Source organism: Pieris napi, chromosome 6 (genome assembly GCF_905475465.1).
Source record: "Pieris napi chromosome 6, ilPieNapi1.2, whole genome shotgun sequence".
NCBI lineage: Eukaryota > Metazoa > Arthropoda > Insecta > Lepidoptera > Pieridae > Pieris > Pieris napi.
In genome coordinates, this window is record NC_062239.1 from 10,784,509 (window position 1) to 10,812,461 (window position 27,953).

Consider the following 27,953-nt stretch of genomic DNA (forward strand, 5'->3'; position numbering starts at 1 on the left):
ACTATGATCTATTAGCAAATTTTCTTTAACTTTGCATTCCCTACATATCATTTATGGAGCTGTATCCCTTTATTAGCCACACATTGGCCCCTGGATTTCTGCATATATTTCAGGTCTTTCTAGATGACACACGTCACTGATTTTCCGCCCCAATCCATAGATTTAGTGACGAAACTTGCGCTAAGTATCTCGTATCTAATACTTTTAAAACATAGAGGAGTCTTAAGTCACGACCCCGGATATCTGAAACATGCCGTTTGCATTATTTTTCGTCGCTGCATACACCACCACATTATAAAAGAAAGTCCCCCGACTCGAAAAGTTTATATATATTTAATAAAAAATTAAATAAAAATTAATTATGGTTTTATTTATTTAAATTGACTAAATATAACAATTATTATATATAAATAAACAGAAAGAAAGAAAAAACTTTATTATACACAATATACAGGATACTTAGGTAAAGTAGAGTGCACTATCCCGCACACTAGGATTCCCTCTGGATTAAATATATAGATATATATATTTAGACCGATGAGAGAGAGGTTGTCTCTCAGTCGGTAGCTCATGTCTGAGGGTCGTGGTGAGCAAGGAAACATCTGGAACGGACCATCTGTTTCAACCGGCTTCTGTTCGCCTTATTTTTTACAGTGTTCAGTCTTGAGCACGTTCAGTCTTTCACTTGATCATTTGGTTGGTGCACGGCCACCTGATCTTTTGTCTTCTGTGTTACCAACCACGATCAGTTTCTCCAAGTTTTCGTCGTCTCTGTGTAATTAACGGCTGAATGTTTTAAGAATTTTATTCTCATTATTAAAATGACGGTTTTATTTTAATGTGAGCCTAATTGGTTTTCAAGCACATTAAATTTATAACATACAGTAATGTTACAAAGTTTTAAAGTTAATCTTTAAAATTACTCTTTCTGCTGAGCCTGTGCCTGGAAGCTAGTTATGAATAAACAGATACTTAAAGACTCGCGGAACCCTAAATACGATGTCTTGCGTATAATACTAGAGTTTTTGCCAACAATTCCTCAGTGTGCGAGTTGTTCTCAATGTGCTTAGCTAGCAAGTAGACTTGTTTTTTTTAACCTTTGACAGTTGAACGTTATAGTAAGTAGTTTTTATATTTTAAAACTTTCCTTATCTAAAGTGGCATACGCCAGTGACAATTTTAATAAAATACCCAAAATATCGCTTGATTTCTTTGTAAAACAACTTATTTTAAGATGTATTTTATCGTTTTGTATCGATACATTTAGGGTGGATTTGATTACAAACAACATAAAATTAATACACAAATTTTTAAATAATTATTTGTAAGTTTTTATCAAATTTTGTAATGACCGATTACACCGATGTTCAATGTCAACTACTCACCATGCGTCTTAAAATAGTGTTATGCGTTTAAATCCGGTATAGTGTCCTTTTACAGATACATTACCGACAGATGATAGAACTTTGTTTATGTATAAATTCTTAAGAGCATACGCTTACAATTTTTTCCTTCCGAATAAGTACTATAGTAGTTATAAGAATAAGTACTTATAAAACTTGTTTCGGTTTTTCTCGCCTTAAGTGGACTATTTGTCCTACTATAAGATTTGGACCTTCAAATTTGAACCGAGACTTCGTCATAATGTGGTTTAAAATTGTCCATACAATGATATACCTCTGCTTAAATAGACTTTGCTGAAGTTCAAGTGAAAAGTATAAAAAACTCCGTTGACAATATTAAAAAATTAGAAGCATTTCATATAAATTTCTTTTTTGACGTTCATGTGTACATTGTGTTACCTTTATGAATGATTTTGAATTTTAATAATAACACTTTAGAACCTGTATTTACGATCTAATTTACCAAGAACATTACTTTCTTTTAAAGAGCTATAAACATCGTTATCAGAGGAAGAAGATACTTACAATTTGTGTTTGTTACTTTTATTAATCGAAAAGTAGGGCATTCTTAAACTATTTATCCGTAAATTATATGAAATTAAAATATATTTTTATACTATTTTGTAGTATTCGTGTTAAATTGGTAAAAGGTTGTGAGTCTGTAGATATTTGCTATAACTGATAATGTAAAGCGAAAAACAAAATGAGGAGAGTTTAGATCGATTGTGATCGTTGTACATCTGTTCTTCGTTTGACAAATGACAATCAAAGGAAACTCTTTCGTTGTCAAAAGCTTGTGTAAGGGTAATTAAACACCGAAACAAAAGAAAAAAGGAGAGTTGGCCTAGTGGTTTAAGTCTGCCTTTACCCCTTCGTGCGTTCGAATCACGGCTGTGGACCATTGGACTGGTGCGCATTTAACACTCGCTCGTAATCTCACACATTGTGAGGTAATCGGGACGCATTAGACCCAAAAATGGAAGGTGGTCTCAAATGGCTGGCTGAATCGAATCTGCGTCAGGCATAAAAGGCCTACTTTAAGAAAACATATACAAAAATCTGAGGCTGTAGCGGTATTGGTTCTTTAGAGTGAAGGGTTCATGGTCGGACTAAAGGCTAAACTACGTTTCGCGTATGTCAAACCCAAAGCATTTTTACATATGGAAGTCTCGACTCAGACATATGTTTACTCATATAGATTTGTTCACTAGGTCTTAAATATATCCTATATAGAAACTTAGGAACCCAAGCTTATTACTTTATTATAATATAGTGTAATTATGAATAGTGAAACCGATATAGAATAAAAATTTAGTAGTCAAAATAGGTTGCGTACGAGCCGAGGCTGTACATTTTGCTCACTCAGGCTTTCTTAGTTTGTTAAGTGGCGATTTCAAAGAGTATAGCCAGACGTAGGCACTCTCTTCAACGGTTACATTGCATTTATTAGTTTTATAGCAATCAACCTTTCATTAATTCGTTTATATTTTATTGTTGTACGCGAGTGGTTATTATTGAGGAAAAATAAAATGTTCTATTATTTAAAGGACCCCGATGACCCAGGAACGGTACCGGTAGTAGTATTTAGAAGAATTATGAAAAAGTTATATTAATATGTATTTATCATTTATAGCCCGGTCATTTTAGACAATTGAAATAAAGAAAATTCCGACAAAGCCAAATCTTCGTAGAGACCTTAGGTTTACCACAAGGAATAAAGTGTCAAAAGTCCCCATCAGTCCCATGTGAGCTTAGGGAATTATTTGGGGCCCAAGGTCAAAATTTTAGGTTTTTTGGATTTTTCTCGAAAACGGTAAGTTTTATCGAAAAGTACCTTAGAGCAAAGTTGTAGATCTTAAAATTATTTTTTCTCTAAGACCCACTATTTCCCAGATATTGCGCTTGTAAGAATCACGTTCTACATAATATGCACACATTTCCTCACCACCTGTGAGGTAGTGTACTCGGCGCGTTGTTTTTTAACGTGGTATCCCCGGTAGGCCTATTTCACGAACCTTTCTGACGTTATTTTCAGGAACAATAATTATTTAATAGTATGAAGATTATTGATATGGGTTACTGAGTTTAACTGTCGTTCTAACTTTTTTTTATTACTTTAATCTGACTCATACTCTTCATATTCAACTTCAACAATCATGTTTTCTTCAATTTCTTCTTGTTCTTCTTCTTCTCCTTCCAGTTGATAAGCACTTAGAAATTGTTCAAATGAAGATGAATCAGTTGTCTCTTCATCAAAATCACATGAATCTTCCTCTCTTGTATTTAATTGAACATTTGAGCAAGTGACACCTTGGCAATTGGTACACGCTGGAGAACACTGCAACCCTACTTTTTTACAGTCACATTTGGCACCTTTCTTGCAATTACAAAAAATAGTGTTAAGAAGTTTTTCTGGAGCAGGGGGCAGTAAAGTTCGAATCGGTTCCAAAGTATTATTTATCAATTTCCAACCCCAGTCATCAGGGTTCAGTTCATTGCCTTGCCATGTCTGAACTTGATAGTATACTCGAAACAAATGTTGACTAGCAGATGCCGATGTTGGAGGAAGACAAGATAGCTGTACTTGCTTTTTGTTTCGTGTATTTTTTACAAATGTTAAATATCTGTACGTATCTATGCAATCAATTTTTTTTGGAGCTCCATAAACCGCAAGAAGAAACCGAATTCCTTTAGTAATTAGTATTTGAGGTGAAGAATTAATTTCTGTAAATACTTTTGCGCAGTCAATCAAATCATTTTTTTCAATTAATTTTAATACTGAATTTTTGCCCCTTCTAAACATTGCTGACGTAGTATCGCATCCGGTCATCGCATGTAAAAATAAAATAAAGTTTTGGCATTTTGGATAAGCTGATAAACTTTTAGAAGAATATATTTTTGCCCGTTGCTGCGCCTTCCCAGGTTATACTAATAATGTATACATAAAAGAGACACGAGTAGGCATTTTTGTTTGCTTGAGTACCTAAATATGTATATGCGTGGCATATGTGTGCATACTATGTAGAACATGATTCTTACAAGCGCAATATCTGGGAAATAGTGGGTCTTAGAGAAAAAATTATAGGGATCATTTTTATAGAGAATTTTAAGATCTACAACTTTGCTTTGAGGTACTTTTTCGATAAAACTTACCGTTTTCGAGAAAAATCCAAAAAACCTAAAATTTTGACCTTGGGCCCCGAATAAGTCCCTAAGCTCACATGGGACTGTTGGGGACTTTTGACACTTTATTCCTTGTGGTAAACCTAAAGTCTCTACGAAGATTTGGCTTTGTCGGAATTTTCTTTATTTGATCACTATTTTTATGTCTAAAATGACCGGGCTATTAGTCTTTTAGCCACCTTACAATCCGAAAAAGTTTTATTTGTTGTACACAATTTTTTTTGATATTTGATTAATTTAAATAAAAATTTATTATTTTAAGTCTTCCAATGGAGCTGACCGAAGATGATGCGTATAACTGGTATAGATATGTCCAAGATGGCGTAAGTTGTGTGTGTCAATGTGTGCGATGCTTTATGTTATTGCGAATGTTAATCCAGGGTCAAAAATAATTTTTACCCAAACCCAAGATGTGTGCTTTAACCACTGAGTTTGGAGGCGGTGTGCACTTTTGTGTTAAGATTTTGTTTTATGGGACAAGGGCAAACGAGCAGCACTTAAAATTAAGTGTTTACCTTCGCCCATGGACAACAACAACAGGAGGTTTGAGGTGCGTTGCCGGCCTTAAGGTTTTATCCACTATAAAATAACTATTACATATTTTGTGCTTCTAGATTTTAGTTTTTTGAGAATAATTATTGATATTTTGAAATATGTACTTTACAGGTGCGTGGCGGACTAAAAAACATGGTATGTATTAGATATTATATTGAAATTCCTTACATACCAAGCTATTTATTATATAATGTTATCTATATTTCTTAATGAACGTCTTTATGCTATTTTTCTGAATAAAATACATCCTAATTTGGCGCGCAAAACATCAGTATTTTTTTTTATTTTTGATTTAAAATATTTTCACAGAAAACTTCATGGGACTCCCGAAGCGCACTGTCACTTGTATTGACAGCTCTTTCCCTGTCTTCAGCGCAGCAGGGGAGTAACATCGTGGATTTGATAGGGCAGGGAATAGGAAGGGAGGTGTCTGCTGCTAAGCATCCAATTGAAGAATCACTCGTATATGTTGGCTCTTCACAATGTAAGAATTTATATAATTAATTTTGACGTGATAACGTCTTTAAAATCGTTTTAGTCGGGTGACATGTTCAGAAACTTGTGTCACACCAAAACCTCACGAGCGCGATCGCAGGTATAACGAGAGAGGGACGGACCGATCTCCCGTCTCATCTCGAGCGCTGCCAGCCATTCCGTGAATGTATGAAGAAAAATGTATATCATAGTCGAATAAGTAAACTTGTCATTTTACACCCGAAATTTATCATCAAAAGTGTGAATAAAACGATAGATGTAATTTAAATTTTTTATAAAAAATAACGTATCTCTTTTGCGTGCTCACGCAAGGTGGAGTTTTCTTACCGCGATACTTCAGTAGCGATTTCAAATTTTAACTTAATTTGACTCAATGTAGGTAACTGTTGTCTAGTACTACCATAAGAAAGTAGTCTCAAGACATGACATAACATTTTTAATCATATAATATGAAAAGTAGGTAAGTTAACGATATAAGAAACTATGAGAAATCTTCAATATACCTAAAAGGCTTTATTAGTATGAAGATTTAGATCGCTTGTTGCTTGTTTCAAGCGACCACAGAATTAACACGTTTCACAATTGTTTATAACCTGACAGGTAAACATGTCAAGAGGCTGGTTGGAGTTTCATATGAACAGTTGACAGGAGAAAAGGAACCAGACCTTAACAAGCTAGCTCTGTTTTATAATAATCGGTAAGTTTTCAAGGATTAAATATAAATTATACAGGGTGTCTCAGAATGAAGTTCATATTTAGTTGATTGATTAAAAAACAGTGTTTATTTATTATTAAAGTACACATTTTGGTAATTTATTTCTTAAAAATAAACCCTCGCGTTCGCGGCACTTATTTAATCGAACAGTAAAATTACTTATAGCAGCCCGCTGGACTCATTCATCGCACTCATTTCGTGACGGAAATTTTCTTTCAATTGCGCCAAAGAAGTCGGCTTATTGGCGTAATATTATATTTTCATGATGATCTAAAGATGAAAAATCCATAGGGGTTAAATCAGGATTGCGTGGCCGATTTATGTAACCTATCCTGGAGACCAATTTGCCTGAGAAAATTTCACGAACTCGTGGCAGAGACGTGGAACCATGTTCTTTGGCTATTGCCAGGAAAGTTTTGAATTTCAAGCACCAAAAAGTCGTCTAACATTTTCACATAACGCTAAATAAATAAATGTAAACTTTCATTTGAGACACCTGTTAGAAGAATAAGAATAAGACATTGGATCTTCATCAAGAATTATAGTTCTTCTTCGAGTTGACTTTACTTGAATTAAAGTCATATGTCCCCCAAGTTGGGAAGAGACCAGAGAAAAAACCAGCTTCATCGGGCCCGGGCAGATCTCTTAATTTCACTCTACGTCATTCCAGCTTCCCTCGCCGCCGCAATGCTTCGTTTTCAGGTCTGTTTTGGGTGGCCACGTGTCCTTTAGCCTTGAGGGTTCCAGCCAAGGCTTGCTTTGCAATGTGATTTAGATCTCTCCGGAGCGTATGGACCACCCATTTCCACTGCTGATGATAAGAGTTTCTCTCGGGCCAGAATATACCAAGGATTTGAGTTCTCTTTGTCGTGTTACCTTAGTTCAACTCCGAATCATTTCTAATAGATCCACGTTGTCACTTATAAACATTTTGTTTTTTTAGGCAAAATATGCTCAAATAAATACTTTCTCTTACGTCATAGATGCATAATGCATATATCGACGACATTTGTCAGGCACAGTACCTTGCCCGGACAAGATATCGAGAAAAAAGTGCAAAGATTTGACCTCCGCGTACAGTCGTTGGGCTTAACAATTCAATTTAAAATTGCAGATTTAAAACAGCGACAATAAATATAACAGACGCTGCAGGCTGGTTATTGCAAAGTCGTAATAGCGAGCCTGATAAGCGACTGATTATCTTCTCGCATGGCTTCACCGACAAACCACAGGGTGACAACTTCTTTAACATCAGCAGATCTTTCCTTCAGAGCCGTAAGTTTTACAGTATTGATATTCGAGAAATTACTAACGGAGTTACGGTCCTTCAAGAAAAAGCGTTACGATTCTTGCAACGCACTTGCAATCCAGAGTGCCCATAGGTGGAAGTAGCACCTAACATCAGATCAGAGTCTTGTACCGTTTCCCCTGACTCATTCACATCTAGATAGTGCAGTCACTAGATCTAAGCTGGAACTGTGCCGTCAAAATTGAAAGAACCGGATAAACGCTTGAAGCAAAATAAAACTACGTTAAAATCTTGTTTCATATTGTCATAGTTGTGAAAAATATATTATCTTTAACTCTATTAATACATGTTACGAGTTATGAAATACAAACAAATCTATATGTCTATATAGTCTATACTGCATAGTTAAACAGACGTTTTAAATTGTCCGTTGAGTGAACTAAAAAAAAGTAACTGTACCAAATTTGAGACAAAATTAGTTCCTATACTGTGAGAAATAGTTAGTCTTTTGTAAATATTTTAATCTATTACTGTTTAATATTGTGTCATTTTTTTTCTATGAGTATGTATTATTTCGTATGTGATGTAAATTTAAATTGTTACCGCAATGGAATAATCTGTACGGGTAAGCATTTGTGACGAACGTGCTGAATTTAAATATTCTGTTCTTCTAGATGAAATCAGTGTTCTGGCGTTAGATGGGAGTCCATTAATTCGATGGCTGTATCTTCGATCGTCAACATATGTCCGGTTTATTGGTCAGAAGCTTGCTGAAGTTTTAGCAGCATTGGTTGAACGTAAGTACTGATACTGTACCTCCCCGTTAATCCCAGCAACTATATTTTATCGTACAAATAGCAGAAGACAACAAAAAGCATTTTAAATAAATACAAACGTAATAATCTTGGTGTGACGGAAGGCCAAAAAAGCGACGTTATTCTCTAGACGAAATTTTGATTAATTTAGACCACATAATAAAAATAAAATAATTTATAAAAATCTCCTTTTCTTTAACCAATACCATACATAGCAAAAAGACCGAATTGTTGCTAACTAAAACTACATATGGATAATGTGAAATAAAGAAGTTATTATTATATTTAGGAAGCCTTTATATATAAATAATAAATATAATATATTGATCTTTTAAGTAAAAAAGTAGTCCAAGTAAAAAAACTTCAGCGTTATGGTACGAGTATAATAAAAATTAAACAAGCTCACATGATATATATATATATATATATATAACATCATTTTATTAATAAAGTATTCAAGGATGATTAATAAACTCGAGTAAAGTAATGCCTTAATGACATAAATTGCAGAAAATAACCAGAAAACCACATACATATTACGTAATACAACATTGCGATTAAAAGCACGTCCCATTCCGGATGTGAAGATTTCAAACATGATCTAATAAAGGCGACTCTAGAGTTTTCTTTAATGTAGACTGCGACAGATGCGCATGCGCAAACCTTAATAAGAATTCTTTGCGAAATGATATTACATTCTATCACTTTTATTTTATTTAAGACAATTATTAGCAAACGTGAAAGAAACATCAAAATAGTAAATAATATTTCTTGGATAATTATTAGAATTTTTTCCGAACATTCGGTCCTTCGAGTCGGATGTGTATGTATGACTTATGGTTTACTTTGAAATAACTACTATTATACTATTAGTTAAAAATAAACACGTCTTCTATCTTCACTTCATTTATTGCAACTCATGACTGTTGCGCCTGTCTTGAAAAGTCCTAAGTGATATGTTGACTTGCTGTCTCCACACCACTCTATCCTCAGCTTGTCTTAGTGCATAGGGATGTTCAGACCCAAATTCTCTTTATTTTGTCAAACCAACGGGTAGGCGATTGACCCTGACTACTCCTGCTATCACTCCTCCCTACCATTACCAACTTGTCGAGACTCTTTGGTTCTCTCCTGGCAATATAGACAAAGTAGCTAAGCACCCGTTAAAAAAAAAACTTGTGGTGTTTTTGACTTAAAAAAGGACTTAATGGTTTGCAGAACTCATGACTAAACAAAACATATACAAAATTGAATAGATACATAATGTTATCACATTTACGTTTCAAATAATTTCCTTGATACTTTTGGCCCATGAGTGCTTTACGAGTTCTATGCTTTATGGAAACGTCAAGTTATTTTAATAGAAATCTTGGTTACCTTGATGATTTACTATGACGGAAGATGATTTAATTAGTTTACTAGGACTGTAATAAATTACTTACATTGCACCAATTATAGCGTAATAGTAATTATAAAATAATTACTTGTTAATAACATAGCTTTGTAAAAAGGTTGCAACAAAATACGGCAATTAAACCAAAGAGTTTCGAGTCGGAAAATAAAAACAAATGTTTTGTCTGGTGATTCATAGCAAAATAATAATCGTTTTGGTTTGGTACATAGAAATGAAGCCGCGTTATTAACTTAATAACGAGACTTAAACCACAATCATCTAACAATATATATATATATATATATATATATATAATATAATAAAACTAACAATATTCCTAACGTATATACCTACGTATATTATATAATAATAATTAAAAATTACTAAATAGAAAATTTAAACAAATTTAAAAAGTGTGATCCTTGTGGCAGTGTACCTTTAAGGCTGTCAGCATTTCCTCGATATATTGGGTTACTTATTCGGTGAGGGAGGAAAGCATCAGCTCTGGGCTCACCGTACTAGACGCCAACTTAAATCTTTAATAAGCGCCTGTTCACTTGCATCCCACGGCCAAGTTGGAAGAAATATATTTGAGCCGTTTATTATTTTGAGGCCGCGCGCGTTTTTGTGTTTAATAAATATTTATTTAACTATCAATATAAACTTGTCTGTCCTAGATGGTCAAGATCCCTCTCTCATCCACTTAATCGGGCACAGCCTCGGTTCCCACATATCAGGCTTCGCTGGAAAGACCTTTGAAAAAATAACAGGGAAAAAGATCGGCCGGATATCCGGTTTGGATCCAGCCGGACCTTGCTTTAGCCACGTCGACCCGGAAGTCAGATTGAAAAGCACAGATGCTGATTTCGTTGACGTCATTCATACTGATTCTGGTGTGTTTGGGATAAAGGAACCGTTAGGTAAGTTATATTTACTCTAAAGCATTTAGATGATGTTGTCCTTTAGTCCTTTTTAGATGGTTGTAAAAATCCAACCTCAGACGACACTACGTATACGGCTCCATATATATTGTATACGGCTCCAATTACGGTGAATTCAAGCTTTTAACTATTTCAGTTTCTTTGTGGCTTAGACTGTAATTATGTAATGACCAAATTCTGTTCAATACCAGAAGTTTCATAGGAGTTCAGTCAAATCAAGACCGACCGAAAATTTCTCACATCTTTCCTCTATATGGAAACCTTACTTACTATCCACATAGATATGCTTGTTACAATAATTAATACAATGAATACTGATTTTTTTTTTCAGGTCATGTAGACTTCTTCCCAAATCAAGGACTGACGCAACCAAACTGCGTACTACAATCTTGCTCGCATTCTCGCTGTGTACCCTTGTATGGAGAATCCATAATAAATCCTGAGGCATTTCCAGCTGTCAAATGTAAAGATTGGGACGCGTTTAAGAAAGGGGAATGCGAAAAAGAAGTCGTGTAAGTAGAAAAAAGTTTCATATATCTCTGCTTTATGTATTGTAAAATGAGTATTGTCAAAAGTCTGCTTTATGGCGGGAAATATTCCAATATGGCCGCTCAGATATTAATAAAAATAAATCAGTGGCGCTACGGCCTCAGATTTCTGTATTTGTTTCATGATCATTTGTCAATCTTATAGGCAAGTAGATCATCAGCCTCCTGTGCCTGACAGACGCCATCGATTTTTTGAGTATAAGACAAGCCGGTTTCCTTACGATGTTTTCCTTTGCCGTTGTTAAATGCGCACATAGAAATAAAATCCATTGATGCACAGCCGGCGATCGAACCTAAGACCTCAGGGTTGAGAGTCGCACGCTCAATCCACTAGGCCATCACTGCTCTGCTCATAGTTGATACTCTAGCACAGAGTTTCCCAACGTGAGGCCCACGCTCCACACCCCAATTTGACTTTTAAGGGGGGCTATTGGAAAATTGTTTGGAATTATTTCACATTTCATTATATGTTTTAAAAATCTACTTAATGTGTTTCCGTAACAATTTCCTAGAATTTTTTTACTAAAACCTATTACGTTTCTTAAGTGAACAATTAAATTTTTTAATATTAATAATTATATATGCAAGCAAATCGTGTAACTTTTAAAGTTACGAACCAAAACACTACTGAAAAAGACAATATTAGTTTTATAATTAGTCTAATTAATTTACATATGGTATCGTGTATTAAGGGGTGATAGATGGGTACAGCTTGCACAATTTGCTTTATCATAAGTCACCTTAACCTCATTGCTGCTAACATGTCCCAGTTTAACCTTACGAAATAAGCAAATCGATTTTTAACGTTTGCATTAAAATCAGTAGCGCTACAACCTTTTTTAAGTCTGGGTCTCAGATATCTGTATCTTTTTCAAGATCATTTGTCAATCAATAAATCAATAAACGCCGTTGATTTTTTGTGTCGAAGGTTTCCTCGCGATATTTTCCTTCACCGTTCACCTTTCACCTCCACCGAGCGAATGTTAAATGCGTACATATAAAGAAAGTCCATTGCTGCATAGCCGGGGATTGAACCTACAACCTCAAGGATGAGAGTCACACGCTGAAGCCACTAGGCCAACACTGCCCTGTTTGTTTGCAATAAAGAATTCAAAAGTTACAATCACTAAGAGTACAGACTAAACTTGGGTCTCTAAATAAGACTAGCCAGTCACACAAATGTCCTGTAAAACTTTAATAATAATTTATAATTCAAGTAATAACCAAAGTATCAATCAGATTTTAACGAGCTTAAAAGGTGGTGTTCAAAATCTGTAATTTAATTGGTGCTACCACAAATATATAACAGTATTTATTTGTTTACAGTTACATGGGTTATCCCACGAAGCCTGGCACCAAAGGTTTATATTTCCTTCGAACCAAAGGAGAGTCCCCTTTCGGATTAGGAATGGAGGGAACGCGTTACGTTAACAATGAGGGCATTGTCAAGAATTTGGGCAATCTATTTGGATGACGATAAAAGAACAACGCAATATGTAGACAATCGAATAAATAATAATTTATTTATATATAATTGAACTATATAAAAAACAATAGTTCTAACCTTAAAATTTTATTACTAAAATATATTATTTAACGTAGTCCCTTTAGTTCCGACGATATTGGCAGCGTGCTTTGAATAGCTAGACTAATTCTTTGTCCGAGGTAGCTGCCAGCTCTTCGGTCTTCTGTGGTTTTATTTTTTAAGTAATCTTACAGCTTAGACACAAAGCCAAAACAGTTACATTGTTAAACAAAAACATAAGTCAATTAAGTACATTGATAAATTAAAAAGAAAACTGAAATAAAACATCAAAACAACGTAATATATTAAAGAAAACATGGTTTTACTACTGCTAAGTAACGTCAAAGTCTACTCGCTTCTTAAAATATTTCCTCATATCCTCTTTCGAAATGTCAATGTCTTCATAATTTGTCTTATACCGAAACATTTGCGAATTACGCTGACAATTCGTGTTCGTACGAGGCACATGGAACAATTGTCAATTGTCACAATCGGGCGAGGGAGAAGAAGAGTCTAGAACATCTAAATCTTTTAATTGTAATTGTCTAGTAATTGTTTTTATGACTCCACGATTACGAGCGATTTTTATGAGATGACATTTATTATAATTTAGTGTCACTTTATTATCGGCACACCATTTTTGCTAGTCTGTTTACGTCTTCTTGAAGGTGTGATGCATCTTCTTGCGTTTTAATAGCGGTTGCTTGTTTGAGATCATCAGCGTACAGAAAAGGCTATATAAATAAATAGATACAGGGGAGACCGGGGCTGGTTGTGACAGAAGATTTCTAAGAGGATGAAACCAAAAAAGTTCGTGACATCGCTAAAGAGTTTGAAATGTCTCATATCTCCTTTAATACACTTAACTGGCTGGCGGCATTCTTCCGCAACTCATCGTTATCTAGACGTTCGCTAGAAGCTACAAGCTTGAACAGAGGAACATCATCCAATAAATCTAATGTTGAAGATTTTTTTTCCAAATTAGCAGATGTAAATGTCAAAACTGTGTACACATGAAACAAGAGTGATAGCAAAAAGCAGAATAAAATGTAGCTTCCAAGGGTTCTAAGAAAGCTTGCTTAGTTGTATACTAGAAAGAGACTCTTGTGACTACTGAGTATCTGTAAATGTTCCTTCCTTTCTTCCTACGAATCAAATATAGAGACTATTTTGTTCGCAGTGAACCTTCAGATTATATTTTTGCCGGGGAATCAAGTCGTTGGATGATTGGTTTTTCTCAAAAAAAATATTTTAAATTTAAACAGTATTGTTCAATCCAGCCTTGCAATTCTGTAACTCACTTCACGAACTCACACAGCGGTTTTCGCAGCGGCGGTCGCGCTCAAATCAGTCGTAAAGCAGTCATTTTACGATTTAGCATTCTGATAAGGAGGGATGTTTATCAGAATGCCAAATCGCTGTTTAAATTTAAACCTAATAATTAACCTTTTTAAATCAACCAATACGAAATGTAATACTGTATATTTAAATGTCACAACCATCCCCAGTCTCCTCTCCTTACGTTCAACTAATATTTCTCAAACTTCACTTCCAATTAATAGACTCCCGTCTAACGCCAGAATACTAATTTCATCTGGATGAAGAGAATATTAAAATTTTGCACGGTCCTCTCTTATGCAGATGAGACCAAGACTTATAGGGAAGGCTTTGTTGGAAATAGGACGCTCATAAAATTGATTTTACCAACAAAATCTGCTATATGACTTAGCCTGAAAAAAAATTACCATGGCATCCCTGGTCTATAAAAAACTTGTTATTTATTTTAGAACAAGGCAACAACATCGTTTATAGAGTTTTTAGTGCACTCACTGTTACTGTGCACGTACTGTTGGCACTCAGAATAAGGTGAAATAATTGACGCCAGTCCAAATCTTCATAGCAATTTTACTTATTTATTTATTTAATTTTTCAAATGTTAACTGAACTTTATTGACTATAATGACTCCTTTTCCAGTCTTTGATTATTTAATTGTAATTAATTATTTGCATGCAATCAAAAACTATTTTTAATAATGCCAAAGAAGTATAACTTCTTACGCGCATACATAAGTACACGCACCTTTTTTATTTTTAATATCATAGTATGAAAAGACACGCTACGGCACTGTTTATATATAACAAATTAATGCAAAATACTGTTTACATAATCTGTATTTACATACTCGAATATTTGAAAATTTAAATAAAGCAATTGATATGGAAATTTTTCGTGATAAAAGATTTTCTAGTTTCCTTGGGTACATTATAAAGGGAGATGATTTTTTTATACTTAAACATTGGTAAAAAACGTCTTAAGTATGTATCCATTTTAAATATTTACAGTAAAATATTTTTTTTTTGATTACTTCAAGTAATAGGTCTACCTACTCTCACTATTTTGAAAAATTACACAATCAATAAAGTTGTACTTCGCCTGAGCTGTGACATATCTAATACATAAAATTCTCGTGTCACAATTTTCGTTGCCATACTCCTCCGAAACGGCTTGACCGATTTTGATGAAATTTTTTGTGCTTATCCGGTATCTATGAGAATCGGCCAACATCTATTTTTCATCCCCCTAAATGTTAGGGTTAGTCCAACCCTAAATTTTTATTTTTATTTTTTAGACAAAATTTTTAATTTCTATTTTTTTATGATACAGCATTAAAAAATACATACAACCCTTAATTTTCACCCCTCTACGATCAACCCCTATTTTTTTATTATAAATGATATACCTGGCAAAACGACGTTTGCCCGATCAGGTAGTTTTATATAATTATTTATTAATACATTTGTTGTCGAAGGCACACACGTCTTTCGTCAGGTCGTTCGCACCGCTTAGAAAGGGTTAGAAAGGGAAATTCCCTACCTGCATCTGTGTTTACATCATAAGGAGCTGACAAAAAACAAATGAGCGTTTATTAGCTAGGTGTGATTTACCTTAGTTTACAACTATTCCTTACAAGACCAGGCAGGCTAAATTTAGTAATAAAAAAAAGAGCAAGGACAGTGATGGCCTAGTGGCTTCAGCGTGCGACTTAGATCATAGGTTTGAACCTCGAGCATCAATGAACCATCAGTCTATGTGCGCATACAGGCTGTAAGGCTGATCACTGCCTTTTAAAAATTAACAAATGATTACGAAAAAGATACAGAAATCTGAGGCTGAACCTAGTACTGTTTCTTTTTATAAGAATAGAAGTGACGATGGTTTAATTTTATTTATTAACACTTCGCTGCATTAGAAATATACAATTGACATAATTCAATGAAAAGGAGGGCAACTGGCGGCTAATAAACAATAAACTACAAGCTCCCACCTTTTCAGAATGCCAAATCATAAAATGACTGCTTCACGACTGATTTGAGAGCGACCGCCGATGCGAAAACCGCTGTGTGAGTTCGAAAAGTGAGTTACAGAATCGCAGGGCTGAGTTAGCTATATATTTAATGAATGTATAGATTGTGGAGTCTTTCCAGACCAGATGAAGCTAAGTAAAATCACACCTTTATTCAAAACGGGCAGCACTTCTGACCCTACAAATTTTAGACCCATATCTGTGCTGCATGCATTGAGTAAAATCTTTGAAAAAATTATTCATCATCAATAATTATTGATACATTTTAATAATAATAAACTTATTCATTTCTCGGGTATTCTAATTAGAATACTTATCAACAATTTAAATGAACAATTTCGCTGATATATACAACTAATTAAACGTAATAAATTCTGAAAGTAATTAAAATTTAAAAAAATATGTAAATGGAAATGCTCATACTGAACATTGTTATTTCTTTTACGGTTTGGTAAAAATATTAGTTAAATCAATACGAGAATACTTATTAGATCTCTGTAAAATAGGCATTGTAGAAACATGAACTCCGTCACTTTAATAAATTAAAATAGTATAAGATCCCGCTATACAACGACCTTCACCGAGATGCTTATTTAATGAAACGTATTTTATATTTTATTTAATATGTCAATAAATATAATCCATATGGGTTGCCTAGCAAATTTCAGTCCAGAGTATGTTTAATTAATATTTAAAAAAAAATATTTTTTTATAATTTGCATGTAGTAAATTTTTTTAATTTTTTTCAATCAATATTTTTAATCAGGGTAGTATTATATATGTATCACTATAACTTTCTTTTTTACTAAAGATGTATATATACTTTAGTGTCACATAAAAATATACACATAATAATTAATTGATTAAAAACAACCTAACGTTTGCATATTCTATGGGCTTCATACTTTCGATTGGTATAGAATTTATCTAATAATCATACCGGTGAAATAGTTAAAAAAAAATTTATTTAAATATTAATTAAAATACTCTGGACTGAAATTTGCTAGGCAACCCATATGGATTATATTTATTGACATATTAAATTAAATATAAAATACGTTTCATTAAATAAGCATCTCGGTGAAGGTCGTTGTATATCGGGATCTTAGACCAAAAATACTCTCTCAAATTTTAAAAGTTAATTTTGCATTTCTTGAATTTCTTATAAAATAATTAAATTGTCCTTTAAAAACACTCTTTACAAAGGCTTTGCCTTGAGCTCTAAAATTGTGTGACGTTGTCATAATAAATTAGTTACAAGGGAATTGGAAGTTATTGTAATTTTTGAATATGTATTGGTTAGTTGTCTGGTAAGTAAATAGATTTTCTAATAAAAATAATATTATAATGACTATATATACTTACTTACTACTTATCACAATTTTAGAAAAAAATACAGCTACGTTTAGCTCATTACTGGTAGGTTTTTATTAAATTAACGAATAGTTTCCATTATCTTAAAACATTATTTATTATTCGTTTTTGTAAAATAAGAATCCACTTGCCACGTGTGTGATTTGAAGATACTGTCCTAAATCTTATGTGCTTACATGAAATAATTATTGTTTCGCCCGCAATCAAACCCAGATCTTCAAATTTTACAATTATGCCACTTAGGCGGTATTATAATATATAGTATTCTTTAGGACCATATTGGTCACGTGGTGCGAGGCAGCCTCAAAATTCCCAGCTGGGTTTCAATTTGGATCAGCCACATCCGCTTATCAGGTGGAGGGAGCTTGGAACGCGAGTGGTGAGTAAAATCAGAAAATTTTGATATATCTACTATATAAAAATAAGTCAGGTTTTCCTTCCTGACGCTATAACTCCAGAACGCACGAACCGATTTCCACGGTTTTGCATTCGTTGGAAAGGTCTCAGGCTCCGTGAGGTTTATAGTAAAGAAAATTCAGGAAAAATTTCAACAGAAAACCGGGATCACTAAACGAAATGTTACATAAAACGAAGCCATCTGGTGGCGTAACGGAGTTCGCCGAGTTTGCTAGTTTAGTATAGATATTAGCAATAACGAAAGATGATAAAATAAAGAATTAATTAACAAACAATTTCCATTACAATTTTAGATATGCATAGATAATCAGGCATTAATAAGAATATTTGATCAAAATTATATTTTGTTTCATACGAATTAGTATCGTAAATTATAAATCAATGTATTATTACATTGATTTTTTCTTGTTTCTTAGATTTTTTTCTATTTTGTAACGTTGTGCTTCTTGTGTTGTTTTTTTATCTGTATGAAATTACATGTGTGCCATAATAAATAAAATCAATACAAATAAATATAAAACCGATCTTACGCACACGAACGCTAATTACAAAGTGATTTAAATAAAATTCATTTGTGAAGAATAGGAAGAAAGTACGATTCTATTTACACGCTGATAAGAAATGGAAATCGAAGTGTCCCCGCCTTGATATCAAACATATTGTACCCACAAAAGCAATAGCATCAGAATTGTACCACACAAGGCCCTTGCATTATATAAAACTGTTGGGATCTGTCGCTATTGAAAGTCACTGAGTACCGAGGCTGACTCTCAGAGCTCATAAAATAAGTCGTTATTTCGTTTCAAAGGGTCTAAGTTTATTAAAATCTTCATCATCTTCCTCTTCTCTTTTTAACAGATAAATCTCCAAGTATCTGGGATGTTTTCGTCCATGAACACCCATCTGCTATCGCGGACCATACTAATGGAGATGTGGCTTGCGACTCCTACCATTTATGGAAGGAGGATATCGCTTTGGCCCGGTCTTTGGGGCTCAACTTTTATCGGTATGTACTGTGCAAGTTAGACTTTTAACAAATAATTTTCTACTGAACGACGGATATGTAGTCAGTCTGGATTTTAAACGACTTCAAGAAAAGGAAGAAACGGATAATACTTGAGTATTATCTCTTATGATGAGGAGGCAACTGTGCACAATTTCGTAAGTATTTTTGTGTTTGTGTTTCTCCACCAAACTTCTCGTAGCAGTTGTTGACACATGGGTATTTTATTATTTGCATTTAACCCAGATTTTAGGTTAATTTCCCCACGACACTGGCGGTCAGAAGCAGAATAAAACCCAAGAAAGAATGTCAAGTTTTAAATAAACGCAGGTTCTGTAAAGTACCCATCAAGAATGTAAGTGCGTGCTCCTATTTCACCAACCCTCCTGCTGATAGAGGACGTCTTTGCTTTTTTTTATTATTATTAATTACTAGATATGGTATGTGGAACATGGTGTAATAATGGTTGCAGCTCCTTACAAACGTTGTGTAAAAAAAATGGCGATTAAAAAGAGTGGCGGAGAGTTTATTGCCAGTTCTTCTCTTCCGTTCTACGCCCTTGATTTGAGAACTGGCAGTAAATGTAAAATTAGAAGCATGAATATGTAATTCTTTACTGACAAGTCATAAGTGTACATTACCTACATGATTAAATGATTTTTTTACTTTTTTTTAAGAAAGTTAAATTATCTCGCCACTTTTACACTTTTTTATATAGTAAAGGAATACGAAATTCTTACCATGAATTAAATATCATCCACTTATCGTGGTAATATGTTCACAGCTTCTCAATATCATGGCCCCGACTCCTGCCCGAGGGTTTTTCTAATAACGTGAGTAAAGATGGAACAACATATTACAACAATCTTATCAACGGTCTGCTTGGCGTTGGAATCGAGCCTGTTGTCACCCTCTACCACTGGGATTTGCCGCAAAATCTTCAAGATTTAGGTAAGAATATGAATTATTTAATTAGTAACAATTACTTATTTTTGTACTATGGTAGGGGGCCCAAGAGGGGATTTCGGGATTTACTAAAGCGCGGCAGATTAATATATAGGGGGATACCTTGTACCCGGTTAAGTACCTCCACAAAATATGAGGCCCATATATAAGGCCGCCCGTGAAGGAGACAGGATCAGATTAGTAAAAAAAAATTGACCATCAGAAATTCCCGAGCGCGTCAGATTAAGGTAGGGTGAGTTAATTACATCCTAAAAAGTGTATATTCCACTAATCTGACAATTTGAGAGTAACGGAAAAAAAGGGGAGGGCAACAAAGTTGTAAAAAAAAACCGTCATCTCGACATTCTCGAGCGTAGCTAATTTTTTTTTTATTTTGAAGGAAATAATTCAAGAATAATGAAAAATATATAATCTGACGATTTCCGCAAGCCGAAATAACAAAAAATCGTAGATAAAGTTAAATGCGTGCAGCTGCGTGATGCCTACATTTCCTTTAACCGATCGGAATCTACTAAACGGCGTTCTAAATATTTCCCTCAAAATTACATTTCCTGTGAATTTGAACCGATAGATTTTGAGAAATTTTGAAAAATCTTAAAAAAATAAGAAATATTTTTTTTAAAAGTGGTTTCTTTATTGATCAACTTCAAAAACTAATCCGCCTTTGAGCTTGAAAAACCACGTCGATCGCCACCAAGCTCGTCAAAAGCGGTTGATTAGTTCGAGAGATATCGTGAACGAAAGAAACCCGAAAAAGTGTTTTTTCGGGATTACTCCGAAATTTGTGGTTCTATCAATTAAAATTGCAAAATTACTTATGATGATGATAAAACTGCGTCGAATGCCGCCAACCGCGTGAAAATTGTTTGATCCATTCAAAAGTTATTGCGGTTTGAAAATTCCAAAAATAGTGTTCTATGAAAATTCTATCAGACTTTCGAGCTGGGAGAGCTCAAATGCATAGACATGTTATTTCTTTGAACTCAGCGAGCTCAAAATATCAATTTTAAGCGCCCAGGAATGGAAGTAGCGGGAAGTTGCAGGAATGACTCTTTCGGTGAATCGTTTTTCTAAAAATTTTATGTCAGATCAGGCGAATCCCTCTAGATAATCGTCAGATTATGAGACAGTACGTTTAGAACATAAAGATGAACCACATATATCTTAATCTGACGCGCTTGAGTATTTCAAAATTGCGATTTTTTTTTGCATATTATGAAAATGGCCGTGGGTTTGCGTCCCATCGAAATCGTCAGATTAGTGAATGAGAGCTTTTTTTTGGTGCACTTAACACTCCCTTAGAAAATCTGACGCGCTCGATAAATTTTTTTTTTTTTTTCATTTTCAACCCTTAAATACAACCACCCGCATCATGCAAACGATCAGATTAACATACGTACATTATTAAAAATACGTAGGGCATAGATGCTATCAATATCTGACGCGCTCGAGGATGTCCATGCAACAGTTTTTTTTTACATATTTAACTATCTATAGCCGCTTCCCCCACCGATGAAAAGGAATTTATCATATAACATTTTTTTCTTCTTTTTATCTAAGCTTTGCATCCCAATAGGTCTCTACGACGCTCGAGTAAATCCCCATTTAGCATTGTGGGCTCCCCTACCATAGTTTAAATACATGTGTTACGGGAGGTGTACGTACCATAGATATTAAATATCCCTTAATGTTCGTCGTCTGCATATTGTGATTTCGTCTGCATAAATCTTTCAGGAGGCTGGACCAACAATGAGATAGTGAATTGGTTTGAAGAGTATGCCCGTGTGGCGTTCACGCTTTTTGGAGATCGGGTTAAGACCTGGGTTACAGTAAATGAACCGTCGAACTTCTGTGATATGGGGTATGACAGCGAGCTACTAGTTTCTAGGGTAGACGTCACTAGGATTGGACGGTACCTATGCGCTAAAAATGTTTTACTGAGTCATGCGAAGGCATACAGACTGTATGATAAGGAGTTCAGAGATAAATATAAAGGTAATATATTAAAAACATATAATTTTACTAGCAGACCGGCCAAGCGTTGCTTAGTACATTTGAACGTTACATAGTAGCAAACTATTCAAGGGAAACGGTAGGAGAACACCAGTCATGTGGACCACCATGCTTTTTTGGTGGTCATGTCATTAAATCGTAGCTTATGTGAAACGTTGGTACTTTCAACAAAGCGCCATCAGTTTGAATTGTGACTGTTAAATAATAAACAAATATTTTGCAATAAAAGAATAATGCGGGTATAAATTGAGATGTAAGCTATCGTGCAAATTTGATTGATATCGGTTCGGTAGTTTAGGAGTCCATAGCGGACAAACAACGTGACGCGTAATTTATATATATTAAGATGTGTGTATTCATGTCATAAAGCCTAACAACAAAACATGTGTAGTTGTGAATAAAACTTCTTTTGCAAAGATGTTAAGCATGTGTTATTTAAATTTATAAAATTCCTGAAAGCTCTAGACTATTTAATAAATACACTTGTATACACAACAAATAAAAAGATATTCTTTATTGTAAGATAGCAATTCCTCGTCATACATGTATATTTGCTTCATCGCAATTTAACATACAATAAAATAGTTCTACCTAAATTCGATATTTTTCGTATTTCCCGTATCCCTTAAGGATTTGCCGGTTTTCTCACTGTGATTGGCCGTTAGTCCACCGCCGCCGTCACCGGGACGTCACCAAGAACGAGATTATTTCGAGTTTAAAATGACGTGACGGCGATCGTGTGTCCACCGCGCCGATATATCAGTGACTCGGTTCTAGAGCTTTGTCGTGCGTGGTAGTCGCGTTTTCCTTTTTAGTAGAAATAAAACAAACAAGGAGGATGGCTTGTTTCAAGCGGCGACAATTGCTTCTTCTGCTTTTGTACCTTTGAAGGCGTAGTCGATACAAAGAATTTTGGATTCATCCACTTCCGCCGCTATAATACGTAGACGATACATCACAGGAGCGTTTTATCTACTTCGTTAGTTGCGGCAGTATGAACGCAAGTTTTTTAACTAATATAGGATGTCCACGACTATTTTTGATTATATCCTATTGGATATAATCAAAACCACATAAAGGTGCCATCACACTCCAAAACACGAACTACGTGGTACTATTTGGTCATCACCAAACCGGCACATCGACCCGTCATAAAACCGTGCCGAGTTCTAGCGGTAACGCCGAACTACTCGAAATATCGGCGGCCGGGATGACGGCGCTCGGGTGACGGGCGTGCGGTGGACACATGCCCATATTAAATGTATGTATCGCTAAATCGGCGCCGTCATCTCGTTGTCGGTGACGTCCCGGTGACGGCGGTGGTGGACAAACGGCCTTTGCCTATATCTACAGTTGATTTCGCACATAGAACGAACAACTGTAGGAAGAGTGTCGCTGAAGTGGAGATACGGCATTCAAAACTAGTATTCTGAATTTCAGGGCAAGTTGGTTTGACAAACCAGTACGTTTGGTATGAGCCAAAGACTCCCGGCCAGGAACAAAATGCGCAGCTTGCACGGGAATTTGGCGTAAGTTTGTACTGATAACTTGTACATACCAAATAACCTTGAAAAATACACCTGAAACTTTCTCATGAATCAATCCGGAAATTGGTGAGAAGCGCAATAAAATCCGTGCAATCGCTATCAGAGAGATACGCGTTGAAGGACTTGTTTTTATTTATTATAATTTAAAACAACATTGTCAGTTTGTACGTATTTTCGCACTCTTCAACTTTTCTATAAAATTCGACGAGCACAATTAAGTATTTTCATTTATCGCCTTAATATTTATAGCACTAACAAATATCGTTGCTTTCTATTTGTAAAAAAAAAACAAAATCGGTTATCATCCTTTAAATAACGTTAGTAAATTCTTTATAATATTAATACAGATTGGGAATATATTTATAGATTGATTTTACAGCAATTATACACCTTTCCGATATTCTCCGACATCGGTGGATGGCCCCCCAATATCGAGTCTATTATAGCCAAAAATAGTAGAGCTGCAAATTTCTCAAGATCTAGGCTTCCTGCCTTCACTGAAGAAGAAATAAATCTAGTTAAAGGTAGGTATAAAACCCTTCATTCAGTGTTAGTACAACGATGCGGTTATATCTAGTCCTCTCAGGAAAACGTAGATTTCTGGTTCTAAGACACCCCCTCTTCCTCATAAAGATTTCCTATGAAGAAATGAAGTTATATGCTTCCTCTGAAATCATGTTCGACCAGTCTAAAAGGCCCCAGATGCTGAGGTCGAGAAGTTTTTTTTTTTTTTACGACAATTCACACCAATTAACCTAGTCCCATGCTAAGCTGGTGAAGCTTGTGTTATGGGTACTAGGCAACGGATATACATTCATATTATAGATAGATAGACATTTAAATACATATTTAAACACCCAAGACCTAAGCACAAAACCAAATGCTCATCACATCGATGGTCGTCTCAGCCGGGGATCGAACCCGGGACCCATGGTTTCGCAGTCAGGGGTACTAACCACTAGACCAATGAGTTGTATATAAGCTTAGCAGTCGGAAAAACTGTTAGCGCGATTCGGTTACTTATCAATTGTATTATTATCAGGTTCAGCTGACTTCTGTGGTGTTAACTACTATAGCTCCCGACTCGTTGAAGAAGCGAATGAACATATTCTCTTCCAGCTAGGGGAAGAAAACAAGGAGCTTGGCCTAGGTTACTCATATGATTCCACTTGGCTACCGCGTTACGATTGGCTTGTGGTATGTATTACAGATGATTTGGTAGGAAAACCCGCACAAGATTTGTAATTGATAGGCCAGAATAAAACAGTGTTATAAACATAAATAAAACTTACTAAAACACGTGTTCTATTTCCTTTTTGAGAACAGTGTTGGCTTAGTGGTTTCAGCGTGCGATTTACGTCCCTGAGTTCGTAGGTCCGTCTAGCATTGCGCGTATCGTGAATTAAAACATCACGTCCTGCAAAATAAGATCTTAAAAAAATTTATTCTCTAACTAGCAGACCGGCCAAGCGTTGCTGTGGCTATGGTTTTTGTTATATTACATAGTAGTAAACTATTCAAGGGAAACGGTAGGAGAACACCAGTCATGGAGACCACCATGCTTTATTCGTGGTTATGCCATTAAATTGTAGCTTATGTGAAACGTTGGTACTTTCAACACAGCGCCATCTGTTAGAATTGTGACTATCAAATAATTAACAAATAATTTGCAATAAAATAATATTGCGGGTATAAATTGAGATGTAAGCTATCCTATCTTTTAAGTTAGATCAAACCGCACACGGTGTGCAAATTTAATTGCAATCGGTTCAGTAGTTTAGAAGTCCATAGCGGACAAACAACGTGACACGTAATTTATATATGACACGTAAGATATGGGTTATACAATATTAACGCACATGGATATGTAAAATAAACCTAAATAAATACAAGTTTTTTAGAACCATAACCATGAGTGCATTTCAGAGCTATCCCCCTGGAATCCGTCGAGTTATGAAGTCATTGACAGAGCGTTATGGGAATATAGAAATAAAAATCCTTGAGAATGGTTTTGGGACGTCTGATCCTTCACTCAATGACACCATGAGGGTGCAGTATATTAGGGATCACTTGGAGCAGGTATATTATTTATATTTGAATCACTACATAGATAAAACAAAGTCGTTTTCTCTGTCCCTATATGAGTATGTATGAAAATCTATATATAAATCTTTAAAACTACGCAACGGATTTTGATGAGGTTTTTTAATAGATAGAGTGATTGAAGAGGAATGTTTATATGTATAATAACATTTATTAAATTGTAGAGAAATACTGTTATTTTTGAGGTTTCTAATGTGATGTCATAAATAATTAAATTTTCCGCTTATATTGCAAACGCAGGCTACGTTTATCAAAATAATGTACAGTGTACACATTGAAAAGGTCTACAGAAAACTCCGCGATGGTATATTATGTCTATCTCTTATGGATATCCCACATAACAATTTTTGTCATTTACTTTTTACGACAAATAATGGCTAATTTTCGAAGAAGAAGAAGCAAACAACAAACTCGGTTACTCCGACAGTTATTAACTATTAGAACATTCTGTTATTCAGTCTCATTTAGGGTTTATTACACAATGGCCATATTTTGCTACGTGTTTTGTTTCTAAACAACACGAGGTTACACAGACACTGAAACAAATTGCGATGCATACAACAGTATTATTAAAAAAATATTTTGGTATATTTTTGCATTAAAGTAATCATAATTATAAATGATTCTGCTAATTAAAAATCTTCCTTGTATTCCAATTGTGTTAAATTCGCACCTGCTTTGAGACAGATATATTTTGTATTCCAAGATAATAACATCTAAAACCCCAACAGGTTCTCCTGTCTATAAGAGAAGATGGCGTAAATGTCACGGCTTACACTGTGTGGGCTCTTATTGATAACTTTGAGTGGGTCAGTGGATATGAGTAAGTATTGAAGTAAAACTTCTTTATCGGGGTTGGAAAAAAAATTAGTGTAACATTTTTTCGTTACGCGTCGCATTTTTCCGTTACGCGCCATCTTTTGAAGTGAAACTTCTTTATCGACGTATGGGAGAAATTTTGTAGCAGGTTACGCGCCATGTTGCTTTTTGAAGTCAAACTTCTTTATCGGCGTTGGAAAAAATTTTACACACATTTGTCACATTTTTCGGTTCTTTTTCTTGTCCCTACCACGGTTGATCCGAAGAGATTCGAAGCCATTAGTAACAAAAATATATAATAACGATAACAATGATAGTAATACTAATAATACTATTACAATTAATGAAATTCTGTAATAATCTTAGTACTACATAGTAGTACAGTAATAAGTTAAAATGAAATAATTGTACATATTTGTATTCATGTCTATGATAATAAAAGCCTTTTGTTAAACTTTATCTAATTTAACTTTATTTAACCAATTTCTGTAAAGTTTCATATAGTAGATCATTTTTCGAAAAATAAGGTCTTAAAGAAGTTTCACTTCTTACGTGTGTACACCTAGTACACGCACACATTTTTTTTTTTTAATATTTAATACATTTTAGTGCATTTAAAGTATACTTTACTTTTTTTGCTATAGTAAAGACTTTTACGGACAGACAGATTTGAACGGAAAGGTTAATTGCAAATGGTTGTAGGAGCTTCACTAGATCATTACCGTCATTCAGTTATAATAATAAAAAGTATAAATATTGTCAGAATCCTAATTCCAAATATCCATGTCCTTTAAAGTATTAATGAAAAGTAACGCTTCAAATACAGAATTCAGTCCGAGGATATTTGAATTAATTACATGTTAATTCATAGAACGCTTTATTACATGCAATACATGAGATCTTTGGCCACGTAATAATGTAACCAAATATACAAATACTCACAAACATATATCCTAATCGATTTTGTTTTTTTATGGATAAAATATTTCCTTTACTAAAGTTATTGCAAATTCTTTGTGATGAATTAACAAAATTTTCTCCATACAGGTCTAGATTTGGCATCGTCCACGTTGATTATAACGACCCGACACTCAAGCGCACGCCTAGAGCCTCCGCGTACTATTATGCAGATGTAATAAAGAAAAGAGAAGTTTGATAGACATGAATATGATTATTTAAAAGATTTTGTTTAATAATTCGCATTTTTTTGCATAATATAACAAACAATTTATACAGACTCAATATCAAATATCCTATTCATTTTGATGTTTTGCCATTTCGAGGCGACTAAAAACCCAGAATAGTTAAGCTAGAGAATAACAGTGTATATAAAAAACTACTGTTTTTAATTAAAATAGTTCTATCTGTGTTAGTAATTTTTTTTTAATTAATATAGATAGAACAGTGTTTTTATAAGTGTTCAACGGATAGAATTAATTAGTCAGGTATATATTTTACTTAAATGTATAGTTGGAAGTATTAAGGTATTGGAACAGATGTTACAAAACACACTTAAACACATTA

The 27,953-nt window shown here is 34.5% G+C and overlaps 2 protein-coding genes across 4 annotated transcripts; both read left to right on the forward strand.

Annotated features, from left to right (window-relative positions):
- The first annotated feature begins 1,017 nt into the window (after positions 1 to 1,017).
- LOC125050115 (pancreatic triacylglycerol lipase-like) lies at positions 1,018 to 12,899 on the forward strand. 3 transcript variants are annotated; one of them, XM_047649726.1, is made up of 10 exons: positions 1,057 to 1,118; positions 4,849 to 4,909; positions 5,253 to 5,276; positions 5,451 to 5,625; positions 6,237 to 6,333; positions 7,466 to 7,626; positions 8,275 to 8,397; positions 10,486 to 10,728; positions 11,081 to 11,261; positions 12,624 to 12,899. In XM_047649726.1, exons 2-10 carry the CDS (start codon positions 4,856 to 4,858, stop codon positions 12,769 to 12,771), a joined length of 1,206 nt encoding a protein of 401 aa, XP_047505682.1. In that variant the 5' UTR covers positions 1,057 to 1,118; positions 4,849 to 4,855; the 3' UTR covers positions 12,772 to 12,899. The 3 variants fall into 3 exon arrangements, with proteins under 3 accessions (XP_047505683.1, XP_047505684.1, XP_047505682.1); XM_047649727.1 differs by lacking the exon at positions 4,849 to 4,909 and having other exon boundaries at positions 1,018 to 1,118; XM_047649728.1 differs by lacking the exon at positions 4,849 to 4,909 and having other exon boundaries at positions 1,039 to 1,115.
- Positions 12,900 to 17,398: 4,499 nt separating this feature from the next.
- On the forward strand, positions 17,399 to 27,767 carry LOC125050114 (myrosinase 1-like). Its single transcript, XM_047649725.1, has 11 exons — positions 17,399 to 17,497; positions 17,834 to 17,940; positions 18,837 to 18,984; positions 19,766 to 19,932; positions 21,682 to 21,942; positions 23,401 to 23,489; positions 23,887 to 24,031; positions 24,550 to 24,704; positions 25,434 to 25,586; positions 26,342 to 26,433; positions 27,477 to 27,767. The coding sequence occupies exons 1-11, from the start codon at positions 17,478 to 17,480 to the stop codon at positions 27,583 to 27,585; spliced, it is 1,446 nt and encodes a 481-aa protein (XP_047505681.1). The 5' UTR covers positions 17,399 to 17,477; the 3' UTR covers positions 27,586 to 27,767.
- The last annotated feature ends 186 nt before the right edge of the window (positions 27,768 to 27,953 follow it).

Coding starts and splice junctions, on each gene's coding strand:
- LOC125050114 (XM_047649725.1), top strand. CDS start 17,478: ATGTATTGGTTAGTTGTCTG. Junction 24,705..25,433: donor CGCGTTACGATTGGCTTGTG/GTATGTATTACA, acceptor AGTGCATTTCAG/AGCTATCCCCCTGGAATCCG. Junction 25,587..26,341: donor TTAGGGATCACTTGGAGCAG/GTATATTATTTA, acceptor AAACCCCAACAG/GTTCTCCTGTCTATAAGAGA.
- LOC125050115 (XM_047649726.1), top strand. CDS start 4,856: ATGGAGCTGACCGAAGATGATGCGTATAACTGGTATAGATATGTCCAA. Junction 4,910..5,252: donor ATAGATATGTCCAAGATGGC/GTAAGTTGTGTG, acceptor TGTACTTTACAG/GTGCGTGGCGGACTAAAAAA. Junction 11,262..12,623: donor GAATGCGAAAAAGAAGTCGT/GTAAGTAGAAAA, acceptor ATTTGTTTACAG/TTACATGGGTTATCCCACGA.